Source organism: Anser brachyrhynchus (assembly GCF_964034855.1).
Source record: "Anser brachyrhynchus genome assembly, chromosome: 19".
NCBI classification, from domain to species: Eukaryota; Metazoa; Chordata; class Aves; order Anseriformes; family Anatidae; genus Anser; species Anser brachyrhynchus.
This window is the reverse complement of record NC_137712.1, coordinates 10,655,914-10,679,574: the sequence shown is the minus strand read 5'-3', so window position 1 is coordinate 10,679,574 and position 23,661 is coordinate 10,655,914. Positions and strand designations below refer to the sequence as shown.

General features: G+C 42.9%; 1 protein-coding gene across 1 annotated transcript in view; it reads left to right on the top strand.

The window, feature by feature from the left end:
- The window catches only part of PNPLA7 (patatin like domain 7, lysophospholipase), a 126,516-nt gene that overhangs the window by 65,398 nt on the left and 37,457 nt on the right, over positions 1-23,661 (top strand). The window contains exons 22-25 of the mRNA XM_080561496.1: positions 7,080-7,143; positions 7,713-7,881; positions 8,973-9,155; positions 9,577-9,695. Of these exons, the coding sequence (XP_080417622.1) occupies positions 7,080-7,143; positions 7,713-7,881; positions 8,973-9,155; positions 9,577-9,695 (535 nt within the window). The remainder of the gene's footprint in view (positions 1-7,079; positions 7,144-7,712; positions 7,882-8,972; positions 9,156-9,576; positions 9,696-23,661) is intronic.

Here is a 23,661-nt window from a genome sequence, read left to right as displayed (position 1 = left end):
TACTTTCTTGACCTTAAATGTATCTAAAGCTGGCACTTAATATTCTGTTTAAAAATCTAGGTGAGCAGGCAAAGGATAATGTTGTTGATGCTTGAACTCTTTCACCTTTTGAGATATAAATTTGTATGTAGATGATGGTGTAAATGTGTTACTGTGAATACTAATTTGTGGGTGTTTAAAGATTCCTCTTATTTTGAGGTGGCAAAAAAAAAAAAAATTTGTAACAGAACACAGATTTCAGCCATAGCTATATTGCTAATGGGTACTTATAATGGATTGTTGCCAGCCTGTTTTGATGGGTGACAGCACTAGGAGCCTGTAAATAAAACAAACAAAACTTAAGTATGTAAGAGGACTATTCAGAATAAAAATAACCATTCTAGTTGAAAGCAACTAGAATGTAACAAACTAGGGGTTTTGTTTTGATCGCTTGGCCTTTTCTTGCGCACCCTTTTTCTTTTCTGCATCTAAACTGACGTCTGTGTAGTACTTGGCAGCTATAGATGGTACTATACAACCTTGGCATCTGAAGTTCTTGCCAAAATGGAGCAGACGGCTGCAGTGGGAAGAGGAAAGTGTTGTGTGAAAACACAGCTAGCCATATGGTTCCAAACACAGCTGGTAGACCAAGCTCTCTAGCCTTGATAGCCTCGGTTCAGCGGGTCAGCCTATTGTTTATTCAGCCCCACAACTCTTTGAAACAGTGGTTAACCTCCTGCCAATGGTTTACTGTGCGTGTTTGTATGCTGCATAGTTTTGAGGGGTTCCTTGTGCAGGCTGCATTGTTTTTTTTGTGTGTGTGTGTGTTCGTTTTTTTTTTTTTAGCAGAAGTAGCATTTTTTTAAGCTTTTCTGTTTTCTCCTTTATGATAAGACTATAAATCGTTTGGATTTATGACATGGCTCATGACAAAGTGGTCTGGGCGAGGTGCTAGGCTTTTGGAATGAGTTTTCTTCTGACTTCTTGCATTAAAGAAAAAATAAGGCTCTAAGAGTCAGTGTCGTGAAAAAAATTTGAGTTAACTTTTGGATTGTCTTGATGTGCACCTGACCAGTTAGAACTGTGTATATTTTACATGTAGGGAAATTGAAACACTGTGAAAGATTTGGATTAGGACCTTGGTGAACAGCTATTGTCTTGAAACCCCACGCCTCTGTCTGAGTGCTTACTGGTTTTAGTTGTGAGCTCTGATTAGGCCTTACACTTGATTATGGAAATGATTGGTGGTGTTTAATATGCTTGAGAAGGCTACCTAAATTGTTACAAGATGTCATTTAATACTTAAATTTGATCCGTGTTGCTTCATTGCTCTGGCCTTGAAATATATTCCAGAGCAGCATAGGGTAGCCTTAGTATGTGTGAACTTTTATGGGGCAAAAGCAGTTGGTTTTTAGCTTTCTACTGCAACTTTAGAGAATTCTTTACTCTTCCTGTTAATAGTATTTTAGATGAATGTTGCAGTGATGCTTAGAATCCCCTTGCTGCAGGGTGGAGACAAGGACAGAAGAAATTAGAACGGTAATACTGAGATCATTGCAAGAGCCCTAATGAGCTGTAATCACAGGAGATGGTCAGGTATTGGTAATTTTTGGGAGGAGTCTGCCATCGTTGCAGGCTGACCTTCATCCTGGAGAGAGTGGTCTGGATGCAGACTGGGTTGAACAAAACCTGCAAAATGAGATTAGCGGATGCTTCTCTTTGCCTGGGACTGGCACCAGAAGGCTATTACCAGTGCTATGAGTTGGAGCTGGTTTCAGCTAAATCTGTTTAACTGATTTGGGATTTTTGTTTGTTTGTTTAATTTTAACTGCTTCCATCTTATTGAAGGAGTTTACTAATAATATCAAATGGAGTATCCAAATCCAATAGCAGAGGCTTTGTGACAGCATTAATTAATATATATACCATCTTCAAGAAGGGAAAAATAATTCAGAAATAATAAGGCGGGGTCTAATAGTTTGGTTATTGATTCTGTTGTGTGGGTAGAATTTCTTAATTTTAAGCTTGCAGTGGGGACGGTCGCACCCAGACTGCACTCCAGCCTGGGCTGTCAGGGCCCCAGAGCCTGCTCCTCGCAGGCTGGCCAGGCTGGGCTCGCATCCTGTACGCAGGGAGCGCTGAGCACGCAGGACTGCCCACAACCCTTTTTCACACTGTTTTATCAACCATTTTGTGGTTTCTTTGAGATCTGGTGTTTCTGTGGCTTATGATAATTCAGATGTTGTTTCCAGACTGTGTCATTGTGTCCTAATTAAGTACTGAAAGATGTTCATGTTTCCATGGCGTTTGTTCTGTTAAAAGCTGGGCTGGGAAGCAGTTACTTGGTATCTGATGGCAGTAACTCAACGTGAATCTGTCTTCATCTCGAGAAAGGTCTGATTGTGAAATATGATCTGAGCACTGAGGAGAGAGCAGGGAAGTCCTGCGGAGCAAGGTGAACCAGCGGCTACTTCATTGCTTCCTCACTTGGTTTGTTTTAATGCTTCATTGTCAAAGCCCTTTCTTTGAACCTTGGTCTCTGGGTCTCCAGAGAAAGAGGATGTAGAATATAAAACCTCCAAAACAAGCAGGGACAGAATTTTCTACTTCAGAACTAGAGTGAAATGGAAGTGGGCAAGTGGTGTACGGCTTTTGGTTTGGTTTGATTTGGGTTTGGGTTTTGCTGTGCAGTTCCAGGTTAGGTTAACCATGTCGATGAATTCTGGTCAATGTTCTTTGGATTTATCATATTTATTTCCAGTAATCCTTGTAGAGCTGAGAGCAGCCCATGTCAAAAAGCTCTTCTGAAACGTTCAGGTTTGGAAAAACATATTTGCCTAACTGGTTTTTTATTCTTCTAGTGAGATCTTCTACTGAGAGCAGCTAAATAGTATCATGTGGCTGTGCAAATTCTGATTTTATGTGAGAGCCCTCTGATCATACGAAACTTTAGACCGAAGAAGAGAAGGATTCAAAACCAGCATATATTTCTCTCTTCTTGTTTCTGGCCCTTTTAAGAGCTATGCTCTCTTGTGGTTCCTAAAAAATGTATACTGTAGTGGAAATCTCACTGAAACATCTTAACTAAAATATATTGGAGGTTTAGTGTGCAACCTCACCTGAATTTCCCTTCTTTACACACAAATTAAATTTAAACATTAAGTATTTTCTGTGTTGAAATGAATGTGGTGCCTGGAACCCAGCAGAGGCTGGTACTTTCTGCTGGGCAAAATCTTCTAACGCTGAGACATCAAAACCCTTTATCGGTTCTGTGTCTTTGACAGATAACTTTGTAGACTTTTTGTTAGGTGCGATAAAAATGCTGATTTGATGAAGTCCAGGAAAGTAAGTTAGCTGTAATGAAACTTTTTCCAAAGTGCATTTTGTACTGGGCAGTACCTTTTGTGTCAGTATTTTACCCAGGTTGAAGTGGGTTTGCAACTGTGTCTAAGCATCAGTTACCATTCCTTCCTTCCTTCGTGTGTTTCCCAAGTCATATTTGACCCAACTTCATTTGATTCAAGTGAGGTGTATGATTTCTCTATTATTAGAGATAGAACTAGGACATCTAAATTGCCACTCCTTCACATCTTGTGAAAGTGCTGCTATATGGAAAAAAAAAAAAAGTCAGTACCATGCTTATCTTTAGAAAGAAGGGAAGAGGTTTATGTCTCTCATGTGATGCTTATGGCTTTTTACTGGGTCAGGATTTGAGACTGGAAGCCCCGCTGCAGTGCTGCCTCAACCCCAACCCTGTCCTTTTCTTAAAAGATGATATGAACTAGACCAGTGTTTTGTCAGTGTGTGTTTTTTTTTTCTTCTTCTCACTTGTCTTTCATGGGCTTGTAGTTTTGTCCAGAAAACAGATGACTTTGGAGCACCAATTTAGATGCTCCATGAGGTTTCTCAATGAATCATGATCATCTGTGCCTGGGGATTAGGCTGCTGCCAGGAGTCAGACTCCCAATGAGTTGCTGACAGAAAAGTCTCTCAGGGGCTTTTAAAAGTCACTACCCCTGGCTTGGAAATTCATGAACTGCAAATTGCCGGAGGCTTGGAGAATGTCATTAAGTTTTCCTCACTTGAATACTCATGCCCAGCAATCTGTTGCTGGTTGCAGTCAGAGGGACAACAGTGGGCTAGATAAATATTTAACGTTACCTCCTGTCACCTTTCCTAAGCTCTTAACTTTGAAGTGTTAACCCTATGTCTAATCCTATGGAAAGAACAGCCCCTGAAGGGTGCAGGCGGTGGTGGGAGGACGGAGGGATGCTGCCGCGAAGCCAGGGGCAGCTGTAAACCACCTGCGAGGCTGATGTCAGGTGTGGAGAGAGCATCGTGTTATCTCCTGATAACGTGTTGAAGATCCAGGAGCACATCATCTCACACGTTCCTCCCACCGGCGTGGCTGTGTGAAGGGGATATACCTGAGTGGTTTTTATTACTTCATCGTTCTCAGCAGTTTAGTCTAAATAACACTATTGGTCATTCAATTTTATGCACTTGAGAACACACATGTTGATGTTATGATCACATTAATGGAGGGTTATTTAATGGTTGATTAATTGGGAGCTTGCTAGAAATTGGACGTGCAGAGCAGATGGTTGGTTGTTGCTGCCGAAGCAAAGCAGTCGGTTCGGCTGGAGGCGTCCCCACGTCCTGTGCTGGCTGCGAGTGATGGGCCACGCGTCGGCGTCCCGCACCGCCGCTGCAGGGTGCTGGGCAGGCCCCCCGAGCTCACAGCTGTGTCTGTACGCACCGGGCGGGTAAGAGGCGGCCCCTTGCCAACCACACCAGCGAGGTGAGTGGATGTGATTTCTTGGCGCCTCTTCAGGGCTCCTTAGAGGCCCCATTCAAGAGTGGTGTCTGTGGACGAGGTAGCCATCACCCAGGCTGATGTCAAGGTGCATCCCAGCTCTACGGAGTCTGCTTTTGGCTGTGTAGGAGAGGCGTTTGGCTGGCTGGGTCACAGTGCTAAATGGTTTTCTCCTGGGGCAGGTGCCCCCAGAGCCTCAGACCAGTGTGGTGGAGTCTGAGCTCCTTTGACCTTCTTAGATTCGTGACCGGGTGCAGGGAGGTTAATGGCAAATGCGAAGGTGGAGCACTCTGTTCTCTCCTTATCGTTAGTCTCTCTTATTGGACACTTTTATGGCATTCCTCAGCTCATTTTACATTCCTGGCTGTTAGTCCTTGCCTGCTAAACTTCCACCACAGTCATAAAACTTAGTAAGCCGCATATCCTGGACGAATATTTGGTCCACATATCATTTCTGTTTTGCTGAGAACTTTGACATGTTAATGAACACAAATGACAACTCTGATGTTGAATACTTTTTCAAAATTTACCTGCCCTTTATCCCTTACTGTCTTCATAGCATGCAATGTCACAAGTATTTCTTCTGGGAAACCTCTCTTAATTCCATTACCCCATCCAGAGCTGTGCTAGCGCAACTAGCTGAACGGTGAGCCAGATCTAAGGATCAGCCAACGTCAAAATGCTGTGGTAAAAAAGCCCACGAGCAGTGGGGGCAGACCCCTGCAGACTGTTCAACCAGCACAAACAGAGGGGAGGCACGGGTGTAAGGACCGAAGCGCAGGTTAAACCACTTCTGCTGCTGAAATACTTATGATTTAATTCCCTCTATTGTAGACCTTTTACTTTCAGAGGAATCAGTTGCCATTTCCTCGTCCTACCCTGTTCGAGGATGAGGAAATGAATTTCAATTCTCAAGTCATCTTCCTTTCTGTGATTTCTTACCAGCTTTTACTTTTTATATTTTTTTAATCTCTACCTATGGAATATTTTTGTCTATTTTTATTTCCTCTTATCATTAGCATTAAAAAAAAAAAAAGGCAAACATTATTTGGATGTTTGAAAATACAAGATGAAAGGTTTGAGCTTTTTGCCATCTCTAAGACTAAACTGTGTTAAAACAGCACGAACCCTAGGCAGGAGGAATTGAGCATTATAGGGGAAATAGATTACCACTGAAGGTCGGGGTGGCTAGCTGTAGGTACTGTACTTACGGGGGGGTTTTGAGCATCTAAGTGTGGAATTACAATACTTTACCATGTTGTTTATTCATGGGCTCTTGATTTTTACTAAATACATAAAGCCATGCTGCTTTATTACTGCCTTGAGAAACTACACATGATTAAATGTTTTGATATTTCGTACTTGGATTTCAGTTTTTATTAATTGAAGAAATGAAAGATTACATTAGGAGAACACTAATACAAAGAGACTGCTATTTTATATTTGGTAAATGTGAATTTCTTAATACGAGACAGATAATCTCTTTAGGTTTGATGTTAAATCTTTACATTTTCTTTGGTTGGCTTTTTTGTATTTACCTGCAACTATTCTGCAACTTCCACCATGCATGGCATGTGTTACTGCTGAAAAATAGAATTTCTAATAAAAAAAAAAATGACTAAAGTGCCTGCAAGAAGCAACTTTTCTGGGTACTGAAATTAACTCAGACACTGCTATCGCCAGATGTGTGTGTCTTTATCTCTAGTGGAAGCAGTGTGAATCAGACTGCCCTATGGATTTTGGAGTCTTTCTCCACGGAGGTTGGCAGTGGTATAGATTCCTGTTGGTGTAGTAAATGAGAAGTACTGCTAGAGAGCTTTAGGGTTTAACTGGGGAGTTGTTTCACTGCAGCATAAACAAATTGTGTATTTCTATAGGTCAGTGAATTAATAGCTTTTTTTATTTGAAATCAGATTCCTGGGTTTTCTGAGATACGAATATTGTGTTCGTGGCATGAAAATGCAGCTGCAATAGAAACTGTTATTCTGTGTGACAGAGTGGAAAGCGATAAAAGAACTTTTAGGTTGGGACTAATGCATTCACAGCTCTGGGAATGTGGAGAATGGGAAGATGTTATTGTAGATAAGCGTGAAAATTTTTGTGAAGACTTTGTGCTAACTTTCTTCATTGACAACTCTAATCAGTGCACTCAGCCATCATGATCTTCAAAGAAAATACACAAATGCATTTATTATAGTGGTATAACTATACCACTGTACACTTAATACAGTTTGTCAGGAGGTGAATGGCAGATGTGCACATACAGAAAACTCTGTTCTTTTAGGTCCTGCTTTGCTGCTCACAAGTGATAACATCAAACAGCGACTTGGTTCTGCTGCCCTGGATAGGTACGTGCCTTCTTCATTGTTCGTGGAAGAAATGTATTAAGATGATCTTACACCTTAAAGATGGTCTGTGCTGGTCTTACAAATATATGGTGTTTAAGAATAAGATGCTGTGTTTTAACATATAATATGCTACATATATGTAATCAAGCATATTTGATGATCAAGGTGTTTGAGAAAATAATGTTTCAAGAGTAGTTGGTTCAAATGTGTGTGTTTTGCTTTTTTCCCCATAGTTACTTTCTCACTTGTGTAATTGGAAAAGCTGAATTAGTCCAAGTGGGTATCATGTACTCCCTAGGGAAGTCATGGAAGCCCTACTGAAGCTAGGCAGCACCACACCATCTTTTCTCTGTGCGCATATCTAATAATATAAATAATGGAGAAATAAAAATGCACGAGGCTGGAAATGAGGGTTGATGAGAGAAGTGTTTTGAACTTAGATTGGACAAGCAAGAGATGAAAGTTTCTGATGCCCTTCAAATTTTGTGCTTGACATATAAGGTTTCTCTCCACTCTGGCAGGAGCTATGCCATAAAACAATTTTTTTTTGTTTTGTTTTCTGTCCCCAGTATCCATGAATATCGACTAACTAGCTGGCTGGGACAACAGGAGGATATTCACCGTATTGTACTCTACCAGTCAGACAGCACTCTTACTCCATGGACTCAACGCTGCATCAGGCAGGCTGACTGCATCTTAATAGTAGGACTGGGAGATCAGGAGCCTACTGTTGGAGAGGTGTGGAAATAGCTTCTTCCCATATTAACAGTGTTAACAGGGCAGATCAAAGAAGGTTGTTTCACACAAGTGAATTTTGGGGGATTTGATACCCACTGAAGCATAGATAATGAAATGTTCATGAGAAATGTGTTAGAATTACAAGAAGAATTAAACGAGGATTCTCAGAGATGGCAAGCTTTATGTAAAAGTATTTCCAGCTAAGTTCCAAAGAATCATTTAGGTCAGTGGTAAATCAAAAGCTAAATCTCTTTAAAGCGATATGTCAGTCCTGTTTCTTTGCAGGATCTCCAGATAAGCAGATAAAATCTCTTCTTCTTGGTTGGATTTCATGGTGTGTGTATGTATGTAGAAAAAACTAGATATAAAATATGTTGTACAAATAATTTAATGTATTTTGTTACAGACTGTAAGCCTTTTTTTTCCCCTACTACCTATTTTTAGCTTTGGTATTTTACTACCAAAGTTTGTTGACCAGGCGTATAAATTCTACAATAATTGGAAAAGTGGGTTTATTAAGATTGTGAAGTGCTGAGTATGACCTCCAAAGAGCCAGGGACCGTTAACCATCTGCAGCATTCTTGTGCATCGTTTCGTGTTGGTTCTTTATGACTGCATGTGGGAGGCAGGAAGCACGGTAATGTCAAGTCACCATCAGTTGCCTAAAACAAGAAAATAAGGAAGGCAAGTAGGAAAAAGTGATCTGATTGGAGGGGGGGGGAGCAAAATATGCTGAACATTTGTAGGCTTAAGTATGGCATGAGAAGCAACCTCATTCAGCATGAACAGCATGCATCTGTGCTGTGCATTTAATGGTTTATGTTTTAGGTAAAAAGCGTTCATTTTTAAGCATTCAAATTTGAAACCTTGTCTAGTTTTAGAGTTCTCTTTGCTGTGTAAACCCACAGCTATCAGTATAATTGACTAAATCAATCTTGTTTGAGTTAGTGTGCATAGCGGTCTGCAGATTCAGTTATGGGGTCGGGAATATATTTGCATGTGTATTACCCAATACAATATTGTATTAAATCGATAATGGAGCAGTAACAACCTGACACCCCAATTCCTTTGATGTGTATAATTTGCTGTAGCTGGAGAGGATGCTGGAGAACACAGCGGTCCGAGCCCAGAAGCAACTCATCTTGCTCCATAAAGAAGATGGACCTCTGCCTTCCCGAACTGTGGAATGGCTCAATATGAGGAGCTGGTGTTCTGCTCACCTTCATCTCCACTGTCCCCGCAGGGTCTTTTCCAAAAGAAGCCTGCCAAAGCTGGTAAGAGATACAGCAATTTACTATAGGAAACAGAAATAAGGGGCTCATACCATCCTTACGGATTCATGCTTGACTATTTGATATACTAAATGTTGAGTCAAGGTCACATCAATCAGTAGAATTATCCTCATTGGCAGGATCCCTGTGCTTGAGAACATAATGCTAAAGCAGAAACGGTGTTTACTGGTAACTAAATCCTTGGTTAAGAAAGAGAAATATATCCACAGAAAATACTGTACTACTCTGAAATTCTCCCAGCTAATACAAAAGTATGAGAGATGTAGCTGATCGCTAGAACTGTTTAGATACTTCATTAACCCTATTTTTGTGTGAAGTACAGCTATCCACTTTTTAATAGTAGGTTGTTAATGTAGGCTCTAGCCTGCCTTTGGAATGATTGTCATCTTATTCTCTTCTACAGATAGAGATGTATGAACGTGTATTCCAGAAACCACCAGACCGCCACTCTGACTTCTCTCGCCTGGCTCGTGTTCTGACTGGAAATGCAATCGCTGTGGTCCTTGGGGGCGGAGGAGCCAGGTAGGTCCAAGGACCTTCTCTGGTGTCTACTGCCAGAGGTCCCAACCTACTGGTATGTACCCTGTGGCTTGTCCTGGACATGTGGATGAGTTACTGCAAGGTCCTAGAGCACCACTGTGACTGGGTTGTATCTGCACAGATTCTTCAGAATAGCAGGCATCCTGTAAAATCAACACTGTTCTGTAAATAACATTTTGGAGAGACACCGAAGAGATGCTTTTGTTATGCAAACATAACTGTTTGGATTTCTGCAGAAGGAACGCGAGTGTTTATAATGACTTGAGCCCTCTCGTAAGTTGGGCTTAATATCAGGAGATGACCAGGGCGATAAATGTGACTCTTCTTTCTTTTGTTTGCCTGCGCTATGGATTTTTCCCACTGGATTCTTACACTAGAAAATGTCTCTCAATATTTCAAAGGCCCTCAAAGTATAGACAGCAAGAGGAATTATGGCCTATATCATAGAATCATAGAATTGCTTGGGTTGAAAGGGACCTTAAAGATCATCTAACTCCAACCCCCCTGCCATAGACAGGGATGCCACCCATTAGATCAGGTTGGCCAAGGCCCCATCCAGCCTGGCCTTGAACACCTACAGGGATTGGGCATCCACAGCTTCTCTGGGCAACTTGTTCCAGTGCCTCACCACCCCTACAGTGAAGAATTTCTTCCTAATGTCTAATCTAAATTTATCCTCTTTTAGTTTAAGACCGTTCTCCCTTGTCCTATCATTATCTACCTGAGTAAAGAGTCCTTCTCCATCCTTTTTATATGACACCTCTAAGTATTGAAAGGCCGCAATGAGGTTTCCCTGGAGCCTTCTCTTCTCCAGGCTGAACATCCCCAGCTCTCTCCTCCTTTCTTCATAGAAGAGGTGCTCCTCTAATCATCTTTGTAGTCCTCCTCTGGACTCATTCTAACAGGTCCACATCTTTCTTGTGCTGGGGGCCCCAAACCTGGACACAGTGCCTGGACACAGGTGGGGCCTCATGAAGGCAGAGTAGGGGGAGGCAATCACCTCCCTTGACCTGCTGGTCACGCCTCTTTTGATGCAGCCCAGGACACACAGATAATGGGAGAATGTACTCTTCTTTGTGATCACCTGAAACCCCAAGTACCGTTATACTTCTGACAGCCTTACTTTTAAAAAAACTGTTTTTGCAGGTGCAACGGCAAGATGTGTGCTGAACACTCCTATTAGAATTCCAACTGAATTCTAAGTGAGCTTTGGAAATAGATTATTACCGATGGTTTTCTTTGTAGTTCCTTTTTTACTTTGAGAGTTTTCTGTTGAGACAAACACAGAATTCAGTAGCCCTTTTTCTCAAGAGAACACCATCTTCGTTATCTTCATCACCATGTTCTTGAAGCCCTTCTATGAAACAGTGCTTTGAAATACCTCTCATTTATATTTATCTATTTATATATATAAATAAGCATGTAGACCATCTATTTAAATCCATGGAAGTATTACATTTTTGTCTTTGGGCCAGTGCATCCTTTGAGGGGAGTATTCACTACAGCAAAGGTTAGAACTCATTTGTGACAGCTTGTTCTGATTAGTCACTTGATGCTGAGAGAGCCAGCGCTTTGGCTGTTTCTCTGAGTGTCTGTAAAGATGCCTTTATCGTGCTTGCTTTCTGGTTCCTCACCTAAGATGATTGCAGTGTTTCATTTCTGAGATAAGTATTATCCTGTGGAGACACAAAGTAAAGCAGAGGAAGGGAGCTTGTACTTAATCTGGGTATCTCAGGAGATTTCTGATCAACTGATGTAAAGCACTCGGTTCCTTGGTTTTGTGTTTTGTTTTGTTACAAGCTATCTGATATCTCTCTTTACTGAAGCCTGTGTCATGCTAAAATATGTACACTTCTGTATTTCTGGCAGCACATTTTGCTCATTCCCTTCCTTTCTTCCTTCTGTAAACACTGCTGTAATTTTCACCAAACTATTTATTTATTTTTGTTCTACTACTTAATTGCAAGCTACCACCTGCTGGTTTTCAAGAGCAGAGGTAAGAAAGGGCAGGCTTATTAGAGCCTGTTTGTTGGTCCTGTGCATCCTCCTCCACAAATCTGAACCACTGCACAGCTACTGTGTTGTGTATAGGTTTTCTGGGTGCTCACCACCCATTCGGCAATGTGACCGTGTCTCATTAGCCATTAATTTGCCCACCTCTGCATTTGTGCAATATGGAAGACTTTAAGAGGATTAAATGGCAGAACAGTGTGTAAATATGATACTTCCTTCTTTCTCTGAAACTCTGTTTATATCATGGTCCCAAATGCTTTTTCCAGAACATGGATGGTGGGAGCATTGTGTTTTCAACAGAAAGGTACTTGTGTGCTATTTCTGTAGCTGAATTGTTGTCCAAATTGTGGTTGGATGAAAGATGAGGATTTTTAAAAATTGTTTCCAAAGTGAGAGTATAGTTAATATCCCGGGGAAAGGACAAGGCTATTCTGAGCTCTGTAAAAATCTGTAGCTTTGCAGGTCGAAGTAGGTTCTTAGGTCCCCATCTCTAGTAACAAGGAGACTTTGAGAGACTGTATACTATGATCATCCTGCAATTAAAGCCTATTCTGGATTAAAAACGTCATGATGAGTGGTCACACAGGCTATTGATAGTCTAGCCTTTGGATAATACCCTATGTGAAGTAACCTCTTATCTTGTTCTAGAAGCATGAATCATACTGGTCTCAAAAAAGAGGGAACTGAGAGTTACAGGGTGCTGGCTGATGGTTATTTCTGTTAAAGGTATTGTGTTCTGTGACTAGTAATATCAATTATTTAGTTGTTATTTCTGGCATGTTTGTCTGGCTTCACTGTGATAGTTCAGGAGGTTTTACTGGAGCAGCTTCCTAGTAATTATCTTTGTGGTTTGTCATGACAGAAGGCGCATAGGAACTAAGGGTTTTCTTTCTCCTGTAAGTTTAAAAATACAACAAATCAAAGTGATACAGTTCTGAAATTATAGTATTTTTGCTTTAGTCAAGTGCTAACTTAATTTGAGTTAGAAACATCGAGGAGTTTGAAGGAAGGAATGGGGATTTGACTTTAGAAAAATAATACCTTTGAAACGTAGTTGCAAGAATAGTGACACATCAAACCCTGCAATAGAGGCACGAACCACCCATAAATCATTCTCATGAGCTTTAGCCATCCCACGTACAGCCCACCCTTTCTTGGGTTTTCTATAGTTGTCTCAGCAAAGCCCTTTCAAAACTAAAATTTACGGGGAGTAAATAATTAATAAAGAAGTATCTGGGAATCCCTAGGGCTTTGGAAAAAAAACTTGGTCGTGATGTTTCAGAAGACTGACTGAAACAAAATTGTGATGACAAGCTTTGTTGTTGATTATAATGGTATTATTCTAGGAGTGAATTTGCTCCAATTCCACATGGGCATATTAGGAAAATACAAGGCATTAGATGTATTTGTTTGGGGATTTTGATAAGAAGCTGTATTTCTAGTAACACACATGATATATCGTATGCACATCGTGTATTTATGTTTATTGAGAGGGAAAGAGCTAAAAGAAGTTAGCTGCCTTTTTTGGATGTGCTGTCTGAAGTAAGGCATAGTAATCAGCTGTGTGTTCGTGCCAGGCAGGCACATGGTGCTGGTGACCTTTACCAACCGTGACTCATGGAGTCTGCACGTCCTGCTGCTGGCTGCGGCTCTGCAGCACTCTGCGCCTCTCCGCTGTGCCTCTCCATTCTCTCCTCTGCCCTTTCAGGCAGAGCATTTCAGCCTCCCCTGAGGAACTGCTGCTGAAGCATATTTGTAGGTATTTCATCAGGACATCTTTTCTTTTGTCCTCTTCCCATTTAGTTTTCTTCTCAGATTTACCGTTTTGCTTCAGCTCTTGATATGTCAAGTATTTTTTTCCCCACTGCTTGTTCTTGCTGCCTCTAAGGCTTTGACTCATTCATGTCTTTTCATTTGAGGTACTTGGCCTGTTTAATCAACTTTTTCTTTCTTTCTGCCTCGTCTTCTTTATTTTCAGGGCTGGCCTTCTGGAAGGGTAGGATAAAAGTAGCAGTTTAGGAGAAGCACATTATGCCTTTCTTGTCATGGACTTGTTTGTGTCTGATGAACCTACTTGTTGCCTTGTCTGTCTGGGTCCCTGAAGTCTGCACTGGGAGCAGGGTGCTCAGACCCCAAGGTTTCAGAGAAGTCCAGATGTGCTGGTACATCTACCACCTGGTAATTTATTGGCTGCTGCTTTGAGTCTGGGAACCCTGAGCTGTGCTGAGCCTGACTTTAAGCCTGGCTTTGTCTTCTGATTCAGTGGCTTTACTCAGTGATAAAAGACTGGAAGGGCGCCTGAGAGGCAGATCCCATAATCATTCTGCTCTTGAGAGATCATGGTTGCCTTTCACTCCCTCGCTGCTTGACTCCAAGATCCCTGACTCTAAAAAGAATAAAATAAGGAGGCTTTGCTGTCTGTGCATTCACTACCTTTGGCAGCAACTCCAGTTCAGTCAGAACTGCAAGTTCTTTAGCAACTGAGATCTGTTCTGGACTGTCATATTTTGCTCCAATAACCCACAAAAGTAGACAGAAGCATTTCCATTCCCTGAAAATAAGGAAGGCCAAACAGAAAATGTCTAAGCTTAGTGGGTCTTGTTGGGCGTAATAAAAGTGAAGGCTCCCAGGTGAGGACCCAGGTTTGCACCCCGTGGGGCAGAGCGGGCTGGCCAGTAGTGCAGTGGTGGAGCTGCCAGGCTATCCCCCAGCCATCAGGGTGAGATGACGTGTCTGTGTATGTGGTGGAGCTGGAATTTGAGTCGGAAGTGATGTTCCAGGAGCAAAGTCCAGCCCTCAGGGTGGACAGTTTGCTCACAAGACACAGACAACCCCCTTTCCATCCAATAACTTCATTTCCTGTGGTGCAGGTGATGGCAGCATTGTGGTTATGAAACCCTGATGTTCAATTTCAGACAATAAGGGAGTCTTCAGGGGAGACCGCTTGAAATTTTATGGTGCAGGTGCTTTGGATTCAGTTCCAGCGGTTAAGGAAGATTAATAATTCTTATTCCTCAGCTAACACAGTTAACTAATGATAGGAGGCTCTTTACTCATATCAGTGGAAGGAGCGCGTGTGTGTGGAAATTGTCTTAAAACCACCACTGCAGAGGTGCAGTACTTGAAATGGAGATGTGAGCTCATGAGATAGATTACTGTGCCTCAAATACAAGATAGGAACTGGAAGCCTGAAGAGGGTTGCCTTTTTAAAACTGTTAAGCTTGACCACAAGCACCCAGATGATGTGCTGTTAAAAGAATGTGTGTCTGGGGAGTGATGGGGGGCAGAGGGAAGGAATTTGCTGCCTGAATTCAGTAGCTGCTGCCAGAGGCAGCACTGAAAATACAGTTTTAAAGAGCATAGAGCTGTGTTTTTTTTCCCCATGGGCTCCTAAACATAGTCAATATAATGGTTACAGAAGGGATGAAAGAAAGTCACATGAGCATTTCCTGGATTCTTGATGTTCGTCGTGTACATCAGAACACAGTAAATGCTTTTCAATTCATTTTCTGGGTTCAAAACTTTACACAGACTGAGCCTAATGTGGGGCACCCCTAGGTATAAGGGATGGTGATCTGAGAAACCCAAACGTGCTGGTATTCCTGCTTCCTTCTGCTGCAGAGTACAAGTCCTGTTCATCTTAATTTGCTTAAGAATGTCTTCTCTATGCTTCTATTCCTACCTAGGTCCACTCACCCTCTTTTTTTTTTTTTCCTGGCTGTGTCTCTGTTAGTCTGTAAGTCTCTGTTTTCCCTTTCTGACATGTCCAAGCCCTGAGATTAACCAGTTTCTTTGCGTCCTTTCATCCAATGTCATTTTGTGCTTGTTTGCTCTGCATCTGCCCTTTTTTCCTTTCCCGGTCTTTGATTTCAAATCCTGTCTCAGAAGAGCTATTGCACACAAAAAAAAGAAAAGAGGTTTGCCAACTGTTCCTGCCATGCTAGCACATATCCTTATTTTTCAACTTAACAGAAATGAGCTCAGCTTTGGAATAATTCTCCTTGGTTCATGCAGTGTGCTTCAGGACCGCACTGCATTTTGCAAATAGACTATAGGTAACACTGCTTAAAGTTGCTCTCAGTGGTTTGTAATGGGGCACAGATATCCCCTTCGTCTGTTATCTGTCTCCCAATGCTTAAAATTTACGGTAAGCAGAGGGCTGACAGCTTGAAAAATGTGTAAAAATTATATCACGATTCTTGAAAATATTCAAAAATATATCCTAATAAAAAACAATAGATTTGATGTAAATTCCTGATAAAATCATTTGTTCTTTATTTTGACCTTGTTGAGAATGGTTCCAAAAAGCACCGACAGCATCTCTGGTGCTCATGGCATCATGAATTACTGCAGCTACTGAGGGCTCAGTCACTGAAGCAAGGGAGGGGCAGTCAGGATTTCACTTTGTGCTTTGTTTCAGCTCCTTTAGCTCCATTGGGCAAATGGCTTAAACACTTGTGGTGTTCTGTAAAATGAGGCTGTTACCAGCTCAGCTTTGGCATCTGTGCAGGTCAACCTTTATAAAATGCTCTGAAGCACTTACATACTAAAGAAGCATAAGCCATTACCACTATGAAATTTGGGGGGTTTTAGGAGGGTTTTGTTCCCATTAAATGGACTTGGATTTATGCTCCTATCTCAGCGAGCTGAATGTGACTGGGGAATTTGCTTGGAACTTGATATCTAGCCCCATTACTGTGATTAAGTTAACTCTTTATTCCAGTGGGCAGTGGTTTAGGAGTAACCAGGCTGTTGGTAATCCTCTCTGTCTTGTCTGGCTACAACACCAAGATACACTCAACGTGTCTGCGAGGGCTGCTGAGATTTGGGAGCACCCTCACCTGTCTTGGGCAGTAAAGAGACCTGCAGTCCCGAGGTAATTCTGGGCAGAGCCCGCTCAGGTGCCCATCCCTGCAGGGTGCTTGCAGAGGTGCTGTAGCAGGGAGGCTCTGAAGTAAGGAGAGAGGTTCCTTGAACCACCGACTCTGAAACTGCGTTTGTAGGATGTGCCAGGTCCAAATCAGTTTGTGTGTGTTTGTTTTGGTTTCCTGGTGTCCTGGAAAGGTTAATTGCTGGGCATGGTGTGATGGTGCAGAGCTAGTGTGGATCCAGCACTGCCCTCAAGTCAGTCAGCCAGCCTGGTGGCACGACAGCCGTGCTGGGCTCTGGGCAAGTTTGACTGAGATCTGTCTCCAGCGTGGTCTCAGCAGTCCTGTACAGAGCCCCACTGGCACGGGCTGGGTGCTTCCACGCTCAATTCTCACAGCGTTTCCTAATTCCTGTGTAGGCAAGATAAAAGTGAGGAGCTTTTTTGCAATTAATGTTTTTACTTTTCCTTTCCCCTTGATGCAGTCAGGCAGTATCTGTGAAATCCATGTTTCATTTCAGATTGCTTGCTGGAGATACTGAGATAGCGTGTAGGGAATCAGCTTTTTTTTTTTTTTTTTTTATCGCAAGCCTTGAAGAATATACACCACTAGAAGGATCCCATTCCTCATCCTGGTGCTGCTGCTAAACGAAATTGCATTTTTCAAGTTTCTTTCATATTTCTTCTTTCCCTTTTTTTAAAGCAAAGAATAAAACTTATGGTCCAGCATTAGCAGTCTGTTAGTGGCCAGTGACTGTTTATGAAGCAAGATTTTTACAGTATAGAAGTGTCAAAATGTTATGAAAAAGGCTGACTCTGCTTCGTGTCATGAAAAGAGCTGAATGCCTGAAATATCCTTCCACCAGTTCCCTTTCTTCCAAGTAATCCCTTTGTATACCAAGCCAAATCTCAGCCTTCTGACATTTACAAGGGCAGGAAGTTAGCAGCTCCGAGGTTAATCCTTGTGCCCTTTGCATTTGTCAGCCTGCAGCTCTTGCCCTCCTTCAGACACACTTAGCTTACTGCTGTGGTGGATGTGTTTCTGTGGAAGGGAAGCTATCTGATGACCTGTAATATGCTTGCGTGTCTAGGTATATATCTGTATCTCAGCACGCAGTGGAGTTGTAATTTTTCTTTACCATATCCCTCTTTTTAAGCTCAGATAAATGTATGAGGGCTTCAGAGCTTGCGATTACTCATAAAGGTTTTTGGAGAAATGGCCTGGTGCCCTGTATGTTTGTGCATTTGTAACGTGTAGGGCATCCATTGCCATGGACAAATAAACTGGACCCCAAAAATGAAAACTGAATTCCAGTGTCAGCCATGCAATTAGGCTCCTGGAGTCCCAGCATCTTTCAAACAGCAGGTTTGATTTCAGGGGGATAGCCAGGAGCCAAAATAGCAGTGAAGAATCTAAACTCTTTATCCTTAAAGATAAAATTTTATCTTGGTCTAGGTTTTACTTCTGGTGCTATTTCATAAGTCTGAAGGAGAATGATATGGAGTAGAGGATCTTTCTCGGAAGCGAAGATGATAACTTACGTTTGGACACCTAATTTGAGTCTGACCCAGATCAGCCCATACTTTTTGAACAAACAAAACCCAAGTCCTAAAAATAAAGTGGTGGGATCTGAGTATTTGCCTTTGCTAAGGAAAACCTCTTGAGACGTGGTTGTGAACTTGTACTGAAGGCTTCAGACTTTGTGTGCAGATGGTCGGTAACACGCCGCAGCATAACTGCTCCTAAGAGGCTTTGCTTTGATTTCTTTGGGGATGTGGCACCTTGTGTATTGCCGAGTGCTCGGCCATGTGGTTTATGCATCAGTTACAAATTCTGTCTTAAAGTGCAGTTGGCTTACACATGGGCAGAGCCGCGTGGCTGTGATCAGACTTGAATGCTAATTGCTCGGTGAGTTGTGCAATGCTTGGGTCATCACGTGCACATAAAAGCTGTGTTCATGTGGCTTGGCACCCACGTAATGCTCTTCCCATCTGAAGCACCTATGTAATTGCTCGTCTGCTCCCACTTGCCATGAAGGTTAAAGATTGTAGTGGCTTCTATTAAATCCTCCAAGCGGCAGAAACTGGGGAGCCATCTACTTCAAGGTTATGACTGGGGGGAAAAAAAAAAAAGGGTAAATAATTGCCGGTGGTTTATTTGGACTGTCCTGTCCTGACCTCCAGTCTTCAACCCACCAAGCTCATTAATTCCTAGCAGTACTTTGATATACAGACGAAATTAAACAAGCAGACGGAGGTGTGGTTTTTTCTCTCGTTACTGGTTTTGTATCTGTGTCATCTGAAACAACCGTGTGCCGTGTCACAAAGCTGCAAGTGGAAGAAATCCCCTTTAAGAGAGCTCTTCCCATGTAGCAGCCTTAGCAGTCTGTTGCCAGTCAATGGGCTTTCAGGAGGATAAAGCCCTTGGATTGCTGTGATTTTAGGAATCTGTGTCTAACCTTATCTGGGCAACAAGCTTTTCCCATTAAGAAAGGACACTGGAGTTGTGAGTAAAACCACTCTTAAAAGCACAGCAGTTTAAAGAATTTGTCTGTGTCTGGTGCTGTGCTTCCAAATGCTCAGTACAAGGGGTCGGGCAGCTCTTGTGGCTGGTTTGTCCCGGCCTCGCCCCTCCCTCCCCTGCGGTGCTCTGCCGCTGCCTCTCGGGTCCGTGGATCTTTCCCTGCCGTGCTGCAGCACCCAGACACGTGCTCACAGAGGTTGCTTTGAAATATAAATAACTGTAAGTGGTGGGGGCCAGAGCAAGGAGATGTTTGTTTCCCAAAGGAATGATTTTTCTTTGTATGTAATTGTATTGTCTCTTGGCTCAGAATAAGAGATGGAATTTCATTTCCCGAAGCAGGGAGTCATTTGGGACGTGCGGTTTTTTCCACGCAGCATCGCCTCGCCTCTCCCTCTCCTCTCGCCTCCTGCACCCACCTACCAGAACGTGTGACCAGCAGGTGTGATCAGAAAATGCTAACACACTTATATGATTTAATTCTGTTCTGGCTTTCTTTTTTTCCCTCTTCTCCAGTCCTGTGGCTTAGTCACACTTTCACATCCCAGGGCTAAGTAACCTGACAGCCCCTCCGGAAGGTCTGAGCAACTTCTGCTCGTTTCCTTGTGTGTCAGACACAAACCTGTTTAAAGTTTGCTCTGAAGTTGTTATACAGAGTGCAAACAAGGTCGGGAGTAAAAGGAAACATTGTTTGAGTTTTCTCACGAGAAGGTCGTTTCACTGGGGTGCTGATAAACAGGAGGTGCTTTTCCTGACAACCATGCGTGCTTAGTGCTGAGTGTGCAGGAGCATTAAGATTAATTTGCAATCCTTATAATATGGCAAAGGGAAAATGGTTCCTTATCTCAGAATTAAGTAGACAGTGGGAATCTGAGAGCAAAGCTAAATGGGAGGATGAAACAAGGCTGTTGCTAATGGCAGGGAAGATGGGAGGAATTGAGGTCTCTGGATCAATACACATGTAACTGGGGATGGTTTTAAAATCATGAAAGCTTCCTTCAAGGCAGCTGCTGGGAAGGATCGTGGTGGTAGGCGGATGTTGGGATGAGAACCAGATAATGACGGATTATTCTCTCTCTTTAGCTTAGAAATGGGGCTTAATTCTTAAACATTGTCCTGAACAGAAACTTCCTCATAAGTGTGCAAGTAGTACTGCAGGAAGAGAAATGCAGCACTCTGGTTTCTGTCACATCTTTAAGCTGAAAACTCCATCACTGTAATTCTGGCAAATTTATGATGCTGGGAAGCCCTATGGTCAGGAAACCTAGGAAATAACATTATTGGAAAGGTACGAGTATGATTAGATTTCAAGGCCTTCTTCGTATGTGGTTTTGCAGCTGCAGAAGACTGGAGGTGCCAAATTAGGGATAATTCTGCTCCCGTGCAGCATGTGGAAGACATGCTTGATTTCTCAGTCTGCGACTGTGCCATTTAACACAGTGATCAACAAAAAACCATTTGTTTCATGCAAAGAGCAAACTTCTCTATCTTAAACATTCATCTGTGCTCTAACAACTGCTCATAAAACAGTTTGAGTCAAGGCTGTTACAGTAAGAACAAACTGTTCTTATATTTATATCTTTGCTTCTTCAGGAGTTTTAAGGTTATGAGAGAGACTTAATTCAGGTTTGTTAGGTTATAGCGCAGCTTAGTATAGTCCCTTTGGCAATTTCCCTGGTTTTCTACTTACTTTGCTACTTAATTACACCAGGAAGTTGATGCAGCAAGCTGTGTATCCCACGTCAGAGGATCTGTGGTTAGAGACACGGTACAGCTCTGCAGCAGCAGTGACCTTAATTCTGCTTTTTCACCAAAAGAAATAGCATCTCTTCAGCGCACTTAGAGATGTCTCCTTCATCCGAATGAGTCTATTAGGAGAAGAGAGAGGTGCTGTGGAGGCTGGGGACCTGAGCTGTGTTTTCCTCTTTCTTTAACTGCGGTGGGCAGCAGTAGGGGCAGCATGATCAGTCTGCAGCCTTGCAGCTCCAGTAGTCATGGTAAGAAAACAGCGTCCCCGCTGTGTGCTCACAGGATCGTGTTTATTCTTCCTGACACTGATGGGCAACAGCCTTTTGATACATTAAATGTTGTTTGTGGGGAAAATATTGGTGTACCGTCTCTGTTTTGTATTAATTGCATTTTCTTCAGCCCCCTGACCTGAGCATGGAGGACAGCATGTATTCCTACTGACAGCTTAATCTGAAATGTCCTGCTACATTTGCTCGCTTTTTCCAGTAGGTCGTATCTAATCTGAGCTCTGGCAGGCACGTGTGGAGCAGACAGATGCACTTCTCTCAGAAGAATTTTTCTTCTATCAGCTGAGCTCTGGCCTCCATGTATTAGAGTTGCATGCCAGTAACATTTCCCCAGGGGATGAAAGCATGGGCTTGTTTCAGGAGCAGGAATTTTCCTGCCAGACCTGCCAGAAAGACTCTGCTGTCTGACTGCTGGGCTATCTTGTTTGAGGAAGCACGTCTTCAACCCCACAACTCTTCTCCCTGCTTTGTGGTCGTTTATTTGTAATTATTGGTAGAAAAGAAGAAATGGTGCTTGGAATTTAGGAAGTATGTCACTATTTTTGAAGGCTTTGCAAGAACGAGTTTGGTAAGTAGTACAGTAAGCAGCACTGGAGGAGAGCTGCTGCAGAAAGTAGTCCATAACTTGCCCTGCTCAGATCAGGTTGTGAGGCAGTACCAGGGGGTGAAAGCAGAACGTAGGTCTTATTTCCAGGGTCTTATTTCCAGTTCCTCCTTGAACTGGTTGGTGCCATTGCCACTCTCTACAAAGGGCACTGATTAACCAGGCCTGTCCTAAGGGGTGATATATGATGGAAGAGTTTTTGTTAATATATAGACTCTGTACTTCTCCAGAGCACTGGGCAGATCTTTGGGTTCTGGTACAAATTATTTGAAAGTAATCGTCTATGTCGCTTGTCCTTGGTGCCAGGAGTCCTTGGCACCAAGGACTTGGGGACGGGCATTAATCCTGGCAGGGGAAATGCTCCATGGAGCTGCACTGGCAGGCAGCTTCAGGCAAAGAACAGCTGCGTGTGCAGCTCCAGCAGCGTAACGTGCATCCCCTACCTGGGATGGTCCTTTCCCCTTTCTAGATGGACTCCGCTGTTCCTCCTTACCTTTGGAGTAAGTGACGTTCAGCTCCGGTGGCAGAGATTTCCCAGTCCCTTCCTCCGTTCCACATGAGCGCTCTGGCATTGCTGCACACGTGCAGTACTGCCACAAGCAATCTTGCTTTGTCCTGTGCATGCCAAACACTTGTATTATCACGTTGCCCTAAACCGGGGCAGATCCCATGTGAAATTATTCCTGGTGTTTCAAGAAGCACGCGATCCCTGTTTTTCCTGCCCAAGTGCCCAGACTGTTAGCGGGGACCTACCCCCTGGCTTGAATTTATTTTTATTTTTTCTCCAGCTGTAGTATGAGGGCTGCCCACGCTGGCTGTGCGTGAGGCACCGGCGAGCTGTCAGCGGGATGCGCGCTGCCTGGCAAAGCGCCGGCCCCGGCACACAGCTTCCTTTGGCAGCGCGCCCGTGTTTGCGCATGCTGTGAGCCGAGAAGAAGTGGCCAAGAACGAACCAACGGCGACAAGTTGTTGAAAAGTTTCGTGTAGCATTGTTGCTGTGGGGTAGTGGTGGCCTAAAGGCGTTAAGAGGGGTAAAAACATTTAGGAAGTCGTCTTTCAGGAGGCCATTGGCACGTGGAGAAATGGAGGGGGTTTGGGCATCCTTACTTTTCCAGGGGATTTTGGTTTGCACAAATAGGTTTGGTCGTGAAGCTGTTGAGGATGCTGGAATTGGAGGAATTGACTTTGTAGTCTTGTATAAATGAAGCATGACTTAGTCTGGCAGTCGATAGGAGATCTCTTTCAGAGCAAGAGAAGTACTTTCATTCCCATCTTACAGGTCAGCACCTTGAAATCAGTGTGTCTTTTGGAGATACGGAACTGTTACGCGTTTAGCTGGGAGATGCACGTATTGCCAAGGCACAGAGGTGATGCTTTGCCGTTAGAAGCAGTAAGATTTTGTTATTCATTCAAGGACATCATACAGTGAAGTAAAACAAATCCAGAGTGATCACATCAAACCCCTCCTACTTTATGGATGCACGAACCTGTGAATGAAGAAATCCCATTGTGGAAAAGATTAAAGGGAGAGAATCCCGTCTGAAGCTAGTCCTGGCCAGTTTAGAGTTGTCCTCCAAGAAGGAAATACTTTATAGTAATTAACGTTAATTACTTGATGTTGTAATGATCCACATGATGTAGGCTTTCTCTGGAAAGCAGGTCCAATAGCGTAAGGTCTGTTCCTTAGCGAAGTATCAGCTAGTTATAACACAGGGACAAGGCAGTAGTAAGTACCAGGCACGAGAAGCAGATTGCAAAAATAGCAGCAATCTACAAACCTATTAACAATGGGCTTCTCTGGCACAGATGGGAAAAATACAGTTCTTTTAACTTAGGGCGTCTTATGGGAAGAAGCGGTAGGAAAGTGGCGGAAGGAGAATTCAGAGACAAAAACTAAATGAGCCACT